The sequence below is a fragment of the Patella vulgata genome, chromosome 1 (assembly GCF_932274485.2).
Source record: "Patella vulgata chromosome 1, xgPatVulg1.2, whole genome shotgun sequence".
Lineage (NCBI taxonomy): Eukaryota > Metazoa > Mollusca > Gastropoda > Patellidae > Patella > Patella vulgata.
The window spans coordinates 37,848,303-37,864,258 of NC_065879.2; the positions used below are offsets into that span (position 1 = coordinate 37,848,303).

Sequence of the window (15,956 nt, forward strand, 5' to 3'; positions counted from 1 at the left end):
CATTGAAGTCTGGTTATTACTTTAACGACCTACACTTCAACTATTTGTAAGCTTGGTCAGCTGTAGTGGAAAGAAAACTGAACTATGGGGATTTTTGTGAACATAGAGGCATGCTGTACTTTTTTTTTACTTATCTGATATAACAAAGAAACCCCGTATAACCAGTAATCAAACTGAAAGGTGTAGTGATCATCTTTATTTGGTCATTGAAGTGTAATCCTTCAATGTCTTGTACAAATTGAAGATGCTCACACCTAAAATTTAATTGATAAATAATCATGTTTTCTGTGGTAGTCATAACACACTTGGTAGAAGTTGGTAAGTATATTGCTGGAGCTAGTCACAACCAGGACAGGTTGTGCAAATTGTTGAGTCATCAATAATAATATCTCTTATTTTATACGATCAACTATCATATAACTAACATAAATATTTTATTGATCGAACACAGTCGCTCAGGTATCACTCTGTGCACGTATGCATTATTAATATACCATTATGCAGATCTCAGAGAATTTGTCTGAAGGAATCTACATGTATAAAGCAAATAAAATTCACATAAAATATGTTCAATTTAGAAACAGTCTGCCATCCAAATAAAAAGGGAATGAGATGGAATAAAATACCTTCTCGCATATCTTACTCTGATATATCAAACGGCTATTGCCAGATTGGAGATTTATTGTATTGAATTCAGACTTTACTTTTGGTTTTAACATAATAGCTTTTGAAAACGTTATGAGCAGAAGAAAATAATATATTGATGCAAATGAATTCCACTCAGATAACTATTCTGAACGATTTATGCTCGACATGCATCCATTTAAAATGTAATTATTTGCTTGTGTTTAAGATGTCGGAAATGGACAATCGAGCTAAAATTTGTAACTAGGGGTCTTGAAAAATTGAAAAGTGATTCATACAGGTGACACATAAACGTCTTGGATCCTGACGATACAGGTAACCAATCGCAATACCGAAACATATTCCCATCAACAACAACATATAAACTGTTTTTTCTACCATTTCCTCCGGAAATAATCTCACAGACTATTTCAAAGAGCACACACACTGACCATATAACAGTCGTATCTACTTAAAGCCAGTGTTTCTATATTATATACTTATAGCAATTTCATTCAAATTGATTAATAATTAATCGAGGCATCTTCACTTATTACGATTAGAAATTTAGACAATGTATTTATATTTATGTAAATAATTTGTTACTGGAGATTAATTCATATAATCCCATAATCGTATGTTGTATATGTATAGTATATAAATTTGGTTTGAATGAGAATGAGAGAGGGATAGAGAGAGAGAGAGAGAGTGAGAGAGAGAGAGTTTAACCTTCACTAGACACACATGGTTAAATTTTATTTCAATAATTCGCTTGCGCGCAGGGGTCTTTAGCAGTGGGAGGAAACCAGAGGACCCGGAGAAAACCCTGCCACGCTCCTACTCCTTGCCACGTACAACCAGTGTTTGAATAAAACCCCAGTTCATATGTCGAATAATCGTAATCATATTAATATGGTTCAAAGCATGCTAATTTCATTTGTTTTATGTGACCTTTATGAAATGTGTAGGTAGTCACGTCTATGGGGTTCTTACTTGAGTCAACAGGAAGGAAGTCTCTTTATTGTAGTATTCTTAAATATTTAAAACAATATTACTCTGTTTGCACATAAATGGCGAAATTTATGAACATGTAGGTGTACATTTATTGATAATAAACATATACGGATTAAAAAATCTTATAACAGAACCGGTGTCTTCAGTGATTGAGATTTTCTGCCAGCTTCTATCAACGCCTGAACTTGAAGTACTTGATCTTTAGTTACTTTCATCTCACATTTACCTGAATATAATATATACACAGAAAATAAGTAATTTACCCCAACTAGCACTAACCTATGGGAATCTGAAAAGATAATTGACTCAATAGAATTAGAACAATGGAGACAAGTTCTGATTAAGACCTTTAGAGACCCTAAGTATTCCCCCATATTCCCCAAAAAAGGTATTAACCTTTTTAATACTATAATAATACAGATAGTGACATCTTATTATTACTAATATTTTCGTATATGATTTTTGTTTAATTTATTGGGGCTCTGTTTAGCTGCAACATTTGCACCATGGTCTCTTGAGGCCTAAGCATGTACCTGGAGATTTTAACACATTGTGCAGGTGATATTTTCGTACTGATAACCCCGTATTGTATGATTAGCATCCATCCGTATTATCAATCAGACTAATAAGGAAAAAAACAATTACAGACACGAACCTTGAATAACATCCATAAAATGATCTAATTCTAACATATAGGCATCCGTATATCTGGTTGAATAATGTTGATCTATGGATGGTATCACAGATTGTTCAGCTGATGATACTTCTAGTTGATGTACTCGTCGATTTGTAACATTCAATACACCTTTGTCACATAAAGCCTACAATAATATACAAACATTTAATACACCTTTATCACATAAAGCAAAGCCTGCAATAATATACAAACATTTAATACACATTTAGCACATAATGTCTGAAATAATATACAAACAATAATAGTTACTATAAATAATAGATTAAACAGAATTTTCAGTGACCTTACGTCGACAAAGTAACATAAATCAGTAAAAAATTAACGGAATCGCACGAAACAGCGAAAGTTGATCTGTAATTCTGCTGTTTACAACAGTGTACCAACCTCGAATTCCGAATCACGGCATTTTCATTGATAGACAGGTAGACGAAGATAAAACCTTGGTTTCACAGGGAACTAATAAGTTAATTATTATAGAGCGTTCCAACTAAGTCTACCATTGATATCGTAGCATGTTAATATTGTCACAAAATTTGTAAACTGCCCATAAAGCTTCCTTTGAAGTATCTCGGAATATAAAAAAAATATATCCTAACAAAAATACTTTCTCCAATAATTTGGATATGCAGTCCAGCGGATGGCTATGTATTTCGGATCGCACCTACCCAGCAAGATTCTCTTTTAGTGGTGTACGTTTATAATCCAGTCATTTTTCACTGACGTTAACAATTTTTTTTTAGTTGGGTAGAAAATAATATTAATTGAATGGACCCGAGAGCAGAGTCATGTGGAATACCAATAATTTAACAATATACCTCAAGTTGTTGATGATAACCATAGCTAACTTGTCTTCCATTATCAATAACACTGATAACTCCATTGTTGAACATAATAGTTACAACAACTAAATCACAATCATATTTAGCTATATCTTTATCAAAAGCTGAAGATTGTACATATATACTAGTTGGTTTACTTCCAGCTAACCATGATGACATATCAATATCATGTATTGTCGAATCACTTAATATACCACCTAGAAATAAAGATAAGATGATTCTTGATAATAAAGGTGTACTAATCATCCAGCTTAGAATCATGTCATTTTTTAAATATTTTATGATTATAACGGAATGCTATTAAATTGGAACAAAATACAAACTTTTGTAATCTTTATTTTCAGAATGAACCTACCAGAAATTTTAACATATTCTATTGGTGGAGGTGCCATATCGTGACTGGATATCTTTAATAAACGAAGATTACCCAGGGCCTTGTTTTGTAAATTATCATATAGTTGACTAAAACTAGGATCAAATCGCCTGAAAATAGATAATAGTAGTAGATAGATATATGGACAGTTACCTTTATACAAATGTGGCCTGCCTAACATGTAACCGCTATCCTCTGGGTTTTCCTACTCATGAACACCCGTTCCACAATCGAATTATTGAAATAAAAATATGCCATTGCCATTATGTTAGTACCGTAATGACCGAGTTGTTTTGGATGCATGCCCCCCCCCTCCCCAAGATTGCTTTAAATTCTATAACATTCTCGATTCCGTCCGGAAAAAAAGAGAATTAAGTTTCAATTAATCAGGTTTCTCAATACAGGCATATCATCAATTGTGAGATAGAAATGGGGTTTAACGTCCACTCGACACAAACTTGGTCATTTCGGGATTAACAGAAGGTTCAATTTTATTTCAATAATTCGCTCGCGCGTAGGGGTCTTTAGCAGTGGGAGGAAACCAGAGGATCCTGAGAAAACCCACGAGGTTGGACAGGCCACTCTACTCCTTGTCACGTACAACCGGGGAGTCGAAACCAAGCCAGTTGACTCAATGACAGACCGTATAATACAGCGCGCACGTGCTAACCATTCGGCCATCCAAACCGCCCATCATTAATTGTACTGTTTTTTTTTCAGATATGTTTTCACGAGTCTTACCTATGAAAAGCACAAAGAAGAGATTTATTTTTCTGTTCCGCTAAATCATAACATTTTTCAGTTGATTCAAGATTTGGTGTGATCGGTTTTTCAGCAAATACATGTTTACCTTTCAAAAGAAAATACACATTTTTATCTAGCAAAGTCAACAATAGACTTATCGGTTGATATTTAAGAGAATACTATGATAATACTACGACCGCTGCACTTCATTAATGCCGATTTAAACATACATTATGCAAGAACTAAATCTGCCTATTGCAGGTCTTTCTTTAGGTCTGAAATGCTATCTAAATTATTAATTAGCCATTTATTAACATGACAAGACCATAGTCAACCTTCGGTGCCGCCTGAGGGGTCTGATTTTCATTAGATTAAAATCCGATCTGCCGTTTAACGGACATTGATGATCAATCGTAAAAGTGGATAATCGAGACTTTGATTATTATGGTAACAACGGTAACAATGACAATCAACGCTACATAGTTATTAAAATGAGTATTTCTCGACTCAAAGTGAAACGTGACTGAAATTTTCAGCATATTCCCATTATACATCATCTATTTTTTTTAAACTATTATAGCAAGAACTGCCAGCTCTTCATCTAATCTTGCATAATGCCTATATAATAAACATGCACTTTTTTTCGATTTTAAAAAGGCCTTAAACCCACCCAGACTTTTGTACGAAAAAATATTCTATCAAAGTCTATCAAACAAAGAGATTGGTAACGATTTGTAACTCCCACAAAGGTGAGCAGCAGATGGTGAACAATCATCGATTAGTTTCAGCCCACGATGAATTTTCCAGAACGATCAGTCTGAATATTGGCTGTTTAGGCATACCAGTAGAACGGTATGGAGCTTGAATCACTGAACTACATGTATGATATATGGGTTTTCTTTACAACATGGGCACTCCGTCTGGTGTAGGATCAAGTATATGGGATTCAAAATATCTAACCCGTGAATACCGAAGAGAATTCAGTAATCAAAAAAAAAATAAATAGTCGTACCTGCCTCTAGAGATTTAGTTATCAGGTTTTTATGAGTATCGGTTGGTGAACAGATTATTACAGCATTTACACTGAAAATTCAAGAAATAAACATCAAATTATAAAGATGGGCAGAAATTCGGGTAATTTCCTTTAATCTAAATATTTTGAAATATTTCTTGGTAAAATGTGTTTAAGTAAGGTTGAATGTGTGTGGTGCCAGTTCTGTAATTAGAGGAAGCAAATGCATCACAGAATCTTACTTAACACTTGGGAAATAAGGCCAAGGAAAATAATATACCTGTGTTTACGGTTATTTGGTTAAAAAATAGGGCCGGTGGGTCGGAATATCATTTTTCTAGCTGAGTAACCGTAAACAAATGTATTTTGTTCTTTGGCCTAAAGAAAATAAGTTTTCAGGGGTCGAATATACCTGTCGTCGTCTAAGACATGATCTATATTATCTGGTGACGTACATTTAACAGGTAGATTATAAGATTTCACCAATCTTTTAGCATTTTCAACATTTTGCCTAACAACCCACCGCACATTAGCTCTTGGTGACATAATACAGTTCTTGAAGTGAACAAGACCTGAAACACAAAAAAAATATGTTCTCATCATTGGTGAATCATTCTGATTCATTTCGGTGGTTTATTTGATCATATTGTTTGGATAAATCGCACTAATCATGAGGCGCGGTGGCATAGTGAGTAAGCTGATGGCTCGCTAACCTGGAGGTCCCCTGTTTGACCCGAGGGTGTTCATCTGGATTTCCCGGCATGGTTTCCCCTTGTCGGTGTTGCAGGACAGAGGGCCTAGCAAGGGACAGCGTATAATCGTTTGAAAGGGACGAAAAACCGAGGTCCCGTACACACGTTGGCGTGTTGGAATTCAATGTTAGAGTAGGTCATTGAAACGCTGTCTAGCGATAATGTCTCTGAAAGAACACTGTATGGCGTATGTCCGTAAGCCCAGTCGGACGTTTAACCCCATTTCATTTCGTAGTTTTCATTTTATCAATACAATTGATAACGACGATGATCTGTTTCCATTTGGCGTGAAGTGCCATGTGTGAAATAGCTTTATTTAACGTGATATCGGCGATAACTGTGGCGTAAACTGATCAGCAGTAAATCTTATATCCCATTCCCACTGTCAAGGGATCTTTTACGTGCACGCCAATGTGTACACCTGACCTCGGTTTTTCGTTCCATCAGAAAGAGCTAGTTGTACTTGTCAGGCCCTCCGTCCTGCACCACTGACAAGGGGGAACCACACCGGAAAATTTAGATGACCTTTCTCGGCCAATGCAGGGATCGAACACCTGACCTCCAGGCTAGCGAGCCAGCGTCTTACCCACTTAGCCACCGTGACCCCCCACCCCCTCCCATATCCCAAAAAGTATTTTGTGATGCAGTTCTACTCAGTTCATATCTGTCATACATCACAGGAATCTGACCTTCTATCCGTATATATATGCATACACCATGTCGTACCAGAAAATATATAAATTATATATTGTCTGGTACGACATGGTGTATGCATATATATATACGGATAGAAGGTCAGATTCCTGTGCATACACACACAGACTACACAAACCTTATCCATGATATTAAATTGAAGCGAAATACATATTTCTCAGTAAGTTGAGTATGTGTGTGTGAGAGAGAAATGGGATTTAACGTCCACTCGACACAAACTAGGTCATTTCGGGACTAACATATGGTTTAATTTTATTTCAATAATTCGCTTGCGCGTAGCGGTCTTTAGCAGTCGGAGGAAACCGGAGAAACCCCACGAGGTTGGACAGGCGACCCTACTCCTTGTCACGTACAACCGGGGATTCGAAACCACGCCAGTTGACTCAATGACAGGCCGTATGATACAGCACGCACGTGCTAACCATTCGGCCACCCAACCCCCTAAGTTCAGTATGTGTATGAGGTTGTTCTAAACATAGTCGAACTTGATTATAAAACTTTGATTATCAAATCTAGCATCTATAATTCCAATGACATTAATTTCTATTTAATACGATATTAATTTTATTTTAATCAAGATATAATCAATCGTGAACACACAATCGTGTATATTTAAAATTAATAGTGATTCCACCATATTATCACAAATTCATGCACTCCGGTGTCAAACGAACATGAAGCTGAGATCTAACCGACAATGCAAAAGTACCAACGACGCCATAACTATTTCAACATCTCAATGCAATAACAAATGGTATCAGGTAAGACTAACTTGACCAAACCATACCCCAGAAAGTGTCGGAGGTATGTTGTGATGTAAAGAATTGACTGGAAAGTTATTTGGAATATGAACTCTGCCCTTTAAAGCGCTTCAAAATAACTACAAAGAAGTTGGTATTCAAATCTACCATTTACCCAATGCTTTTAACACAAATTCTACAATACTTTTCAATATTGGTATTTGTTGACAATTTGTGTTATACAAAATTTAATAGCGTCGATAGGCAGCACCAACACATCGTGTTATTTTCGTTTTCAGGCGCCTTACACATCATCATCACGATGACAATTATTGAGTAACTTTGAGTCATGGGTAGATTCAGAGAGGTTAAAGGAGAAGTTAAAGTAGTAGAGGATGAGGGCACGAAGACCAAGACCTTACCCATGTTACCCATTCCAATAATAGCCACACCAAACACGGATGCCATTCTGCTGTATGATCAGACTGCAAAGAATAATTTCAGTAAACATATTATTAAATTTATTTACAGGAGTTGATTGGGTCTTCATATTACAGTGCATGATTCACAATATACACAATGATATATTATGTACATGGAGTGTACGCGCATCGTGGCTCTTGATTCCAAAGGCTTCTCAGGGCCGTAACTAGCTCAGAGCAACGAAGGGGGCGGGAAGTGTTCTCGGGGGTGTTGTAATATTGACGGACAATGTATATCTATTTTTTTATGGTCGAAATTTTTTTCACAAGGGGGGGGGGGGGCAAACTTTTCACAGGTTCGCCCCCCCCCCCCCACCCTAGTTACTGGCTTGAGGCTTCTTCGTTTCACTAATTTAAATGATGTATATAAATTCCATGCAGATCGGATGATAAATATTGGTGTTAAGCGTTCATAAGGTGCAACAAAGTGAAACAAAAGTCATACTCATAACACCAGAAGTAATTAACAGAAATTGCTGAAATTCAATAGGCGTCTCTGTTTTACTAATTCAAGTGATGGCATATAAATTTCATACAGATCGGATGATAATTTTTGCTGTTAGAACGTTTACAAGGTTCAACAAAGTGAAACAAAGGCAAATTTGCTGAAATCCAACAGGCTTCTTCGTTTCACTAATTCAAAGGAGCTAAATCGCTAATATTTGGGACCTAGAAATTGACACAGATGGGTCGCAACGCATACAATAATGTAATGTAAATGTATATAAACTGATTAACATTCAACCGTTTCTGTTTTTACTGTAATTTCTAATCAGTTATGTTCGGCGAAATACGCCAGAAGTCTCAATTGAATGGCTATCTTTAGCGTCTGGTTATTCCAGTCTACACCGATGATATGTATTGCGCATAAGAATATAGCGTCATCATTTGACATGACTTGTGGAATATGTCTAGTCTAGTTTTTGAGTCCCTTGTTCCAAATGACGCTGAAACGCATTATGGTACACGATTCGTGTACTAGTGGTAAAATGTTTATTTTGTCTTGAAAATTGGATATCAGAAGCCCATCTTTTCCCTGTAAGATCCCTGTAAGATCAGAAGACCAATGTTGATTTGAATTGACAAATAATTCGTGTTTTTAATGTCGAAGAATTTTGATGATATTGAGTTAGAGACTTAGCTACTTTAAATGATGGATATAAATTTTTATACAGATCGGAAGATAATTTTTGGCGTTAGAGCGGTGTTCACAAAGTGAAACACGAGTTATAACTCCAGAAGAACTTAACGGAAATTATTGAAATTAAATAGGACGACTGGGCCAATACTATATCATAGTGCGTAGGTTTACAAAATCGTCTCTCTGGTTGTTTTATGGGTATATTTCTGTCTGCGGGTCAGCCGCAATCCATATGGTTTAACAAGATGCCATGCAAAACTAATAGTGTATCAAATCTCCGAAACTATTTTTAAGTGCTCAGAAATCGAGTCTAAGGGAGTCAGTTTTCAATATTTTCTGGGGGAGGGCACCCCAGACCCCACGAGTCTAAGGGAGTCAGTTTTCAATATTTTCTGGGGGAGGGCACCCCAGACCCCACGCGCGGACTCTCACCTGCGGTGTTCGCTCGGCTAGCACCGACGGTGCTCGCGGGTCGGGCTTCGTCCGACATTGCCGCGCACGACCAAATCCTTAGACGAGACTCTGAGCAATACGGTATGTTTCAATATTTCATTGTTGTTGACGATTTTGTCTTACTCATTGGTTTTTAATCTTAAACCCATAAGTAAAAGTGATGGAATGTAAAAGTGATGGAAATAGAAAAGGGAGTCGGATCAAACATGATCGCCAGCAATACCACGTATCCTACAATCCGCAAAATATATAGGTCATCCATTTATTTAGATCACAGCTGTATGTCCCTGTCTTCGTGTACTTACAATAACCTGCTGCTTTATATAGTTCATAAATAGATCAGTTGCTTTGTAATAGCTCGCTGCATATGCGTAAATACGTACCGTATCTACAGGTCAAAACTCATCAAATATACGTACAGCTTCTCTACTTTTGATTTCGTAGGTGAAACAGTAAAACTGGTGGTGATGGACTAGTCCATTACATCACGGGTGATATTTTCCAGTATATTCGAGGCTGCACAATAAATGCCGAGAGTATGGTGGTTGATAGTGGCCAACGACAATACAGCACGACGGCAATATAGGCATACGACCGGGCAAAGCAAACCGATGAATCTGGGAAGGACCTAGATTTAAATGGATTTATCCAAACAATCTGTTTATATGTTTACAGGGCAAATCTTACAACTTTTGCCTTACATAAATTGAGCATTACTATTAGTAATAACAAACCTCTTCTCTCAACCCTCCGTATTTCACGTCATAGACCGGAGGCTCAGCGCGGGGGGTGTCCATCAAATGGCCACAAAACCAAAACCTGTTTCAAAAATACGTAAAGATGAACAAAGGTGAATTTAGCAAGTTTACATTTTTTATTGAAAGTGTAATTACTTTCGATCATTTTCAGCTTATTTTCATGATACAAGAATGACTGCGCATTCACTTTCCGTGCAAATGAACCCATTTGACCTTTGACCCCGAATATCTCGAAAACGCCCCAACGGCGGACTGATTACCACTCGGCATCGTATTCATCGTCTGGTTTTGTACCCATTTGATGGACACCCCCCCCCCCCCAATCTGAGCCTCCAGACTATCAGTAATCTCAACGTTTTTAGCTACGTTCTCGTAGTATACTATTACCAGTGCATACAAATAAAAGCCTACATTTTCACATAATTCAGGACAATTAAATCACAGTGCGCTTTAGCTTGTCAGTTCCCGATTATAATTCAAGCACGTATATTAACATAAAATATTTTCATTGCAACTTCAAGATGTTTTGTAGAAAATAGTTTTATTTACAACATAATGTAACAAAAGTATCTGACATTTAATTAACTGAATAAGTACGTAACGCCATTGTAATCTCAAAAACTCTTAAAAGTAATGTGTCTTTTATATTAATTACATCAAATTAAGACTCATCATGCGTCACATGATCTTCGTTTGGTCGATTGGCTCTGTAGTTCCCTTTGTTAGTTTTTACGGGACCAATGTTGCCGAACATTTCTAGACCATTAACGATATCGTCTTTTTGTGAGGCTCTACCATCTGAAAGATCTTTTTCCCATTCTGAAGTCATTGGATTGAGTCGTTTAGCGCGCTTTTCTTCGTCTTCTTCTTGTCCAAGATTACCGAATGATAAATAACGTTGACGGACTTGATCGATTTGATTCCAAAGACTATTTTCATCCCGCACGTCGGGCGCTCCATCATTCATCCATTTGGCGTATTCTTCGGAGTTCTTTTTCAACATAGCTTCCAGATCAAGTTTAGCCAAAATTTGACCGACGCCCGCTATTGTTTTGATATCATCAGCATCAAAATCGTATTTGTTGATTTGTTTTTCTTTATCATGTTTATGATGTTCAACACCCAATTCTTTATCACCATGATTTAGAGCACCGTGCCAGTATTGTTCACCGCCTGGTCCAAGGTTCTTTCTCTCTTCTTCCTTTTCAACGACCTTTCCATGTTCATGGGCTTCCCCATCGCCCCCATGCATTAGTGCTTCAGCATCTATAGGCATAATAGGACCTCTTTTAATACTATCTGCACTTCCTGCGGTTTTCGCTTCATGTTCATGAGCTGTCCCATCGCCCCCATGCATCAATCCCTCGGCATCTATGGGCATAATTGGACCTCTTTTAACATTATCTGTATTTTCTCCCGGTTTTGCTTCATGTTCATGAGCTCTTCCATCGCCACCATGCATCAACCCCTCGGCATCTATGGGCATAATAGGACCCCTTTTGACATTATCTGTGTTTTCATCGGGTTTCGCTTCGTGTTCATGAGCTCTTCCATCGCCACCATGCATCAACCCCTCGGCATCTATGGGCATAATGGGACCCCTTTTAACATTATCTGTATTTTCATCGGGTTTCGCTTCGTGTTCTGGATTAGTCTTGTGCTCGTGAGCTTGAGGGTCTCCACCGTGCATCATAGCTTCAGCATCTACTGGTAAAATTTTACCCCTTTTGATTTCTTCTTTAGCCTGAAGAAAACAAAACCATTTAATTACATTATGTGATGGTTGTAGAATTCCTGTGTTAACGACAGGCGATCGGTTTCCACGACAATCCGGTAATAGAATATTTTAGACTTTAATACCAAAGCTTTGTGTATTTTTTTCAGAATTATGTTAAGAATTTATATTGATCGATCGAAGTCAAAAGAAATGAGGTTTAACGTCCACTCCACACAAATTCGCTTCCGCGCAGGGGTCTTGAGTTGTTTTAGAAATCCAAAGGATTTCTGAAGAAATCCACAAGGACAGACGAATTCTACTCCTTGTCAGATATAGGTGGAGAATCCAAACCACGCCACGCAGTGACCAACCTTATGATTTGATGCGCGCACGCGTTAAACAATTCGCACTCCTCCCGCACGATCGAATTGAAACTTGCTTTGACATTGTATGCTCACAAGCTCGGTTCTGGGAGTATCTGCATAGTGTTGGTTAGTCGATCAGATTGGACGAAAACAGAACTGTACACATTTGAGTAAGCAAGAAGGCGAGCAGGTGAAAACGTCGCTGCCGAGGGAAAATTATAACTCTTATCATTGCATACGTAATGTTGATTTCAAAATGAGCAAAAGATTATGTGGATGATACCCGTCTCTTCCTTCTTATATGATCACGTGTTGAGTTGATATTTTATACGGTCGATGGTTTTCAGCTGATACATGGCATTTATTTGATTTCTGAATTTGTTACCAGTAACTAGGCTGGACATCTCGAGAAAATATACACGTGTGTGCGGCGGATTTAATATTATATGTAACTTTAGAATGGCTGGGCTACATTTACCTGTGTGCCTATTTCGACCTCCATTTTACCAACACCTAATTGTTCTGGTGTGTCGGGTTTTGATTTTCCCTGTCCAGCAGCAAGCTCATCTTTAATTCTAAGATACGTGTCTTCTGCTTTATGATCTATACCCGGTTCTTGATCACCGTGCATTAATTGTCCATGATAACAATCTGGACCAACACAAGGGCCTGAAAATATAATAAACATAAACAAAAGTGAGATAATTGCAACTGATGTTCAAAAGTGTAGACATATGAAATAGTGTTCAATCAGGCCGACCTCTTCTAAAGGATTGATTGTGCAGAATAGTTATTGATATATGTTGTAAAGTCTAGAACAGAATCTGATGCAATAATGGGTACGTATATTATGTTGTCTTCATTGTTTCACCAATGTATTGCACATCATACGAATTCAGTTAACTACATGTATATATATATATATTTTTTTAGGTTGGTATTAAAGTTAGTATGGTCTGTTCCAATTATTTTTATCCTGATTTTCTTTCATGTTATTCAAGTGGCTATTTATCAATCAAGATCCCAAAGAACAGAAAATCAAATTGGTGTGACCTTAACTAACTCATACATAGTTTGTGATATACTCGTATCAAAAGGTTTCACATTACAGGGCCCCCGATTTTTGGGAGATAAATTTGTATCGATTTAAAGGAGCTAAATCGCTAATTTTTGGCACCTAAAAATTGACACAAATGGGTCGCAACGCATATAATACAGAAATGTAATATGAATGTATATAAACTGATTTACATTTAAGCATACTGTCTGATAAAAACGCATTTTTGTACAGTCGGTGGTGGATGGGACATAGTCGTATGATTCCCCCACCCCAATGCGTAACTGCTTCTGATTTTTTTTTGTTTTTCAGTGTAACGATATTGAAAATAAACCGACCAGAAATAGCAACTTGTATTCTTGGCAAGATGAGCGCAATATTCAAATAATAACAATGTACAATGTATCTGTCACATTTACTAACCCACTAAAATACACCACTGTGGTCAACTATATAAATATAGAAAAATATCAGCTTATTCCCATAAAAATAATTATTAAAATCACCTTCTGATACTGTCGCTGGTTTACCATCACACGAATACAAAACTATATACACTATAGATATAAACACATATTTCTCCATTATTAAATGTCCTCGTTATCTAGTCCTAGCTTCCTTGTTTTTCCCTGTGTCTTTAATATTCCAATACGGGCCTTTCTTATTCCCTTGCAATGTCTTTGTTGTGAAAATTCTTATTACTGCGTAGATTTGTTCGCGTCAAGATTCAATACGTCACCAGTGTGCGACAGGTGTTGAAGAAATCATTTCACCAACTTGTTAAAAATCAATGACCACGTCCATGGTGAATTGTCTTTTAGTTCATTTTTAAAACTTAATGTTAACACACATTGTTGTCTGTGAAATAGAAAGTGTAAAATAAATGAATATATATATATATATATATATATATACTTATAATAATGCTTAAAAATAGTGTAAGAAAAAATAATGTTATCGTATCTGAGAATTGCATTTAAAATCAGAATTAAAATGTATTCATCCTAGAAATATGATGTAATCTATCATTGTGTTTTGCTGGTTATCAAGCGTCATTGATTTAAACTTCCTATTTTTTGACCCAGAATTCGGACATTATAGTGTTGTGGGCTTCGAACAGAATATCTTTACGTAAGTACGATTTTGACATGTGCTAACCATTCAGCCCCCCCCCCCTCCTAAAAATTGGACATAATGAAATCATGAGTCATGACGTAACTTTATGTATACAAATTTGGTCCAATTTGGAGCTCTGTTTAAAGCGTAATGATATTGTTACGCAGTTAGCTATTGGTTGTTAATCGGACTATTGACCAGTCGTAATTTGGAACAGAAATATGCTTTCTTTACAGCAGTGTAAAGTGGGATTAGGTATAATCAATCCAAACACTGCGAGGAGTATGTCCTTCAACTGGTCTAATGAAGACCATCATATAATGTCCCCTACCCCCTCAATTATAAATATTAAGTAACTTCCAAGTTATAAATTCGTAAAATTGGTTTGCCTTATTAATAACAGGTGCTCACACAAGTATGCGCCGAAGGCACGCGAGCGTCCGAGGGAGGGAGGGGGGGGTTCTCCCCCCTAGGAAATTTTTGAAAATTGACAACCGCAAACCCATTTTCCAAGCATTTCAGACCAAAGCAGAAGAGGGCAATTTTTTGATTTTCTGATACAATTAGATAACAAAATGACCTAAGAGCATTATCATTAGATGAATTTGAGAATTCTAGTACACTTCTTTTCTTGTGTTGTTTGTCAGTCATTTTTTTCCGATCTTTTCTTTCTCCTGTCCTCTTCCCCCCCCCCTCCTTTCTTTCTCTATTCTTTTGTCTTTTTTTTCTTTTGTCTTTCCCTTTATTCTTTATAGGCTTAGGCCCACCTGTCACGGACAGGTGGACCCAGTCTGGTACTGGTTACTTTGATTAATTTATGCTCATTTGAAGGGAAACAACTTTTGCTAGGGCAAATTTGCAAGAAATTTGAAAAAGACAAATTATAGCTCCAAATATCTTTCATTTTATGAGCTTGACACTTTGGGTATTTTGTTAAATAAAAAAAACCCAAACAATATTTATCTATTTAATCTATTAATAATATTCAACTAAAGATAAATATATATTTATGTATTATGAACATTTTTATCCTTTTAAACAATTTATATTCCAGCACAACATTAATTCATATAAAAAATAAAAGTCAAATTAATCTACCAAGAGGAATAAACCAAAGAAATAATATGAATGGATAATAAATTTGTTGCTAAAAAATTTAGCAAAATTCAAATAAAATTTCTGCTGCACAACACCATTACAAATCTTAGTTATCTATGTGAAATGTCAAAACGAAATAAAATAACCCTTATAAAATAACCCAAATGTCACCACAATTCTTTTGATTATAAAAAAAGCTCACAACTCTTTTCAAAATACTTTATATCATTTAAGTGGCACTTTCACACAAGTTAAAATCC

The 15,956-nt window shown here is 36.5% G+C and overlaps 2 protein-coding genes across 4 annotated transcripts; both read right to left on the bottom strand.

Annotated features, from left to right (window-relative positions):
• Window positions 1-1,675: 1,675 nt before the first annotated feature.
• LOC126808406 (uncharacterized oxidoreductase YrbE) lies at window positions 1,676-10,109 on the bottom strand. 3 transcript variants are annotated; one of them, XM_050533103.2, is made up of 9 exons: window positions 9,969-10,109; window positions 7,932-7,994; window positions 5,716-5,875; window positions 5,304-5,374; window positions 4,289-4,397; window positions 3,530-3,657; window positions 3,151-3,371; window positions 2,294-2,459; window positions 1,676-1,864 (listed from the first exon to the last, which is right to left on the bottom strand). In XM_050533103.2, the coding sequence occupies exons 2-9, from the start codon at window positions 7,975-7,977 to the stop codon at window positions 1,761-1,763; spliced, it is 1,005 nt and encodes a 334-aa protein (XP_050389060.1). In that variant the 5' UTR covers window positions 7,978-7,994; window positions 9,969-10,109; the 3' UTR covers window positions 1,676-1,760. The 3 variants fall into 3 exon arrangements, with proteins under 3 accessions (XP_050389060.1, XP_055956928.1, XP_055956930.1); XM_056100953.1 differs by lacking the exon at window positions 9,969-10,109 and adding an exon at window positions 9,891-9,910; XM_056100955.1 differs by lacking the exon at window positions 7,932-7,994 and having other exon boundaries at window positions 9,969-10,067.
• A 756-nt stretch (window positions 10,110-10,865) lies between these two features.
• On the bottom strand, window positions 10,866-14,202 carry LOC126823757 (uncharacterized). Its single transcript, XM_050552734.2, has 3 exons — window positions 13,989-14,202; window positions 12,904-13,094; window positions 10,866-12,087 (listed from the first exon to the last, which is right to left on the bottom strand). The coding sequence occupies exons 1-3, from the start codon at window positions 14,065-14,067 to the stop codon at window positions 11,005-11,007; spliced, it is 1,353 nt and encodes a 450-aa protein (XP_050408691.1). The 5' UTR covers window positions 14,068-14,202; the 3' UTR covers window positions 10,866-11,004.
• Between the last annotated feature and the right edge of the window lie 1,754 nt (window positions 14,203-15,956).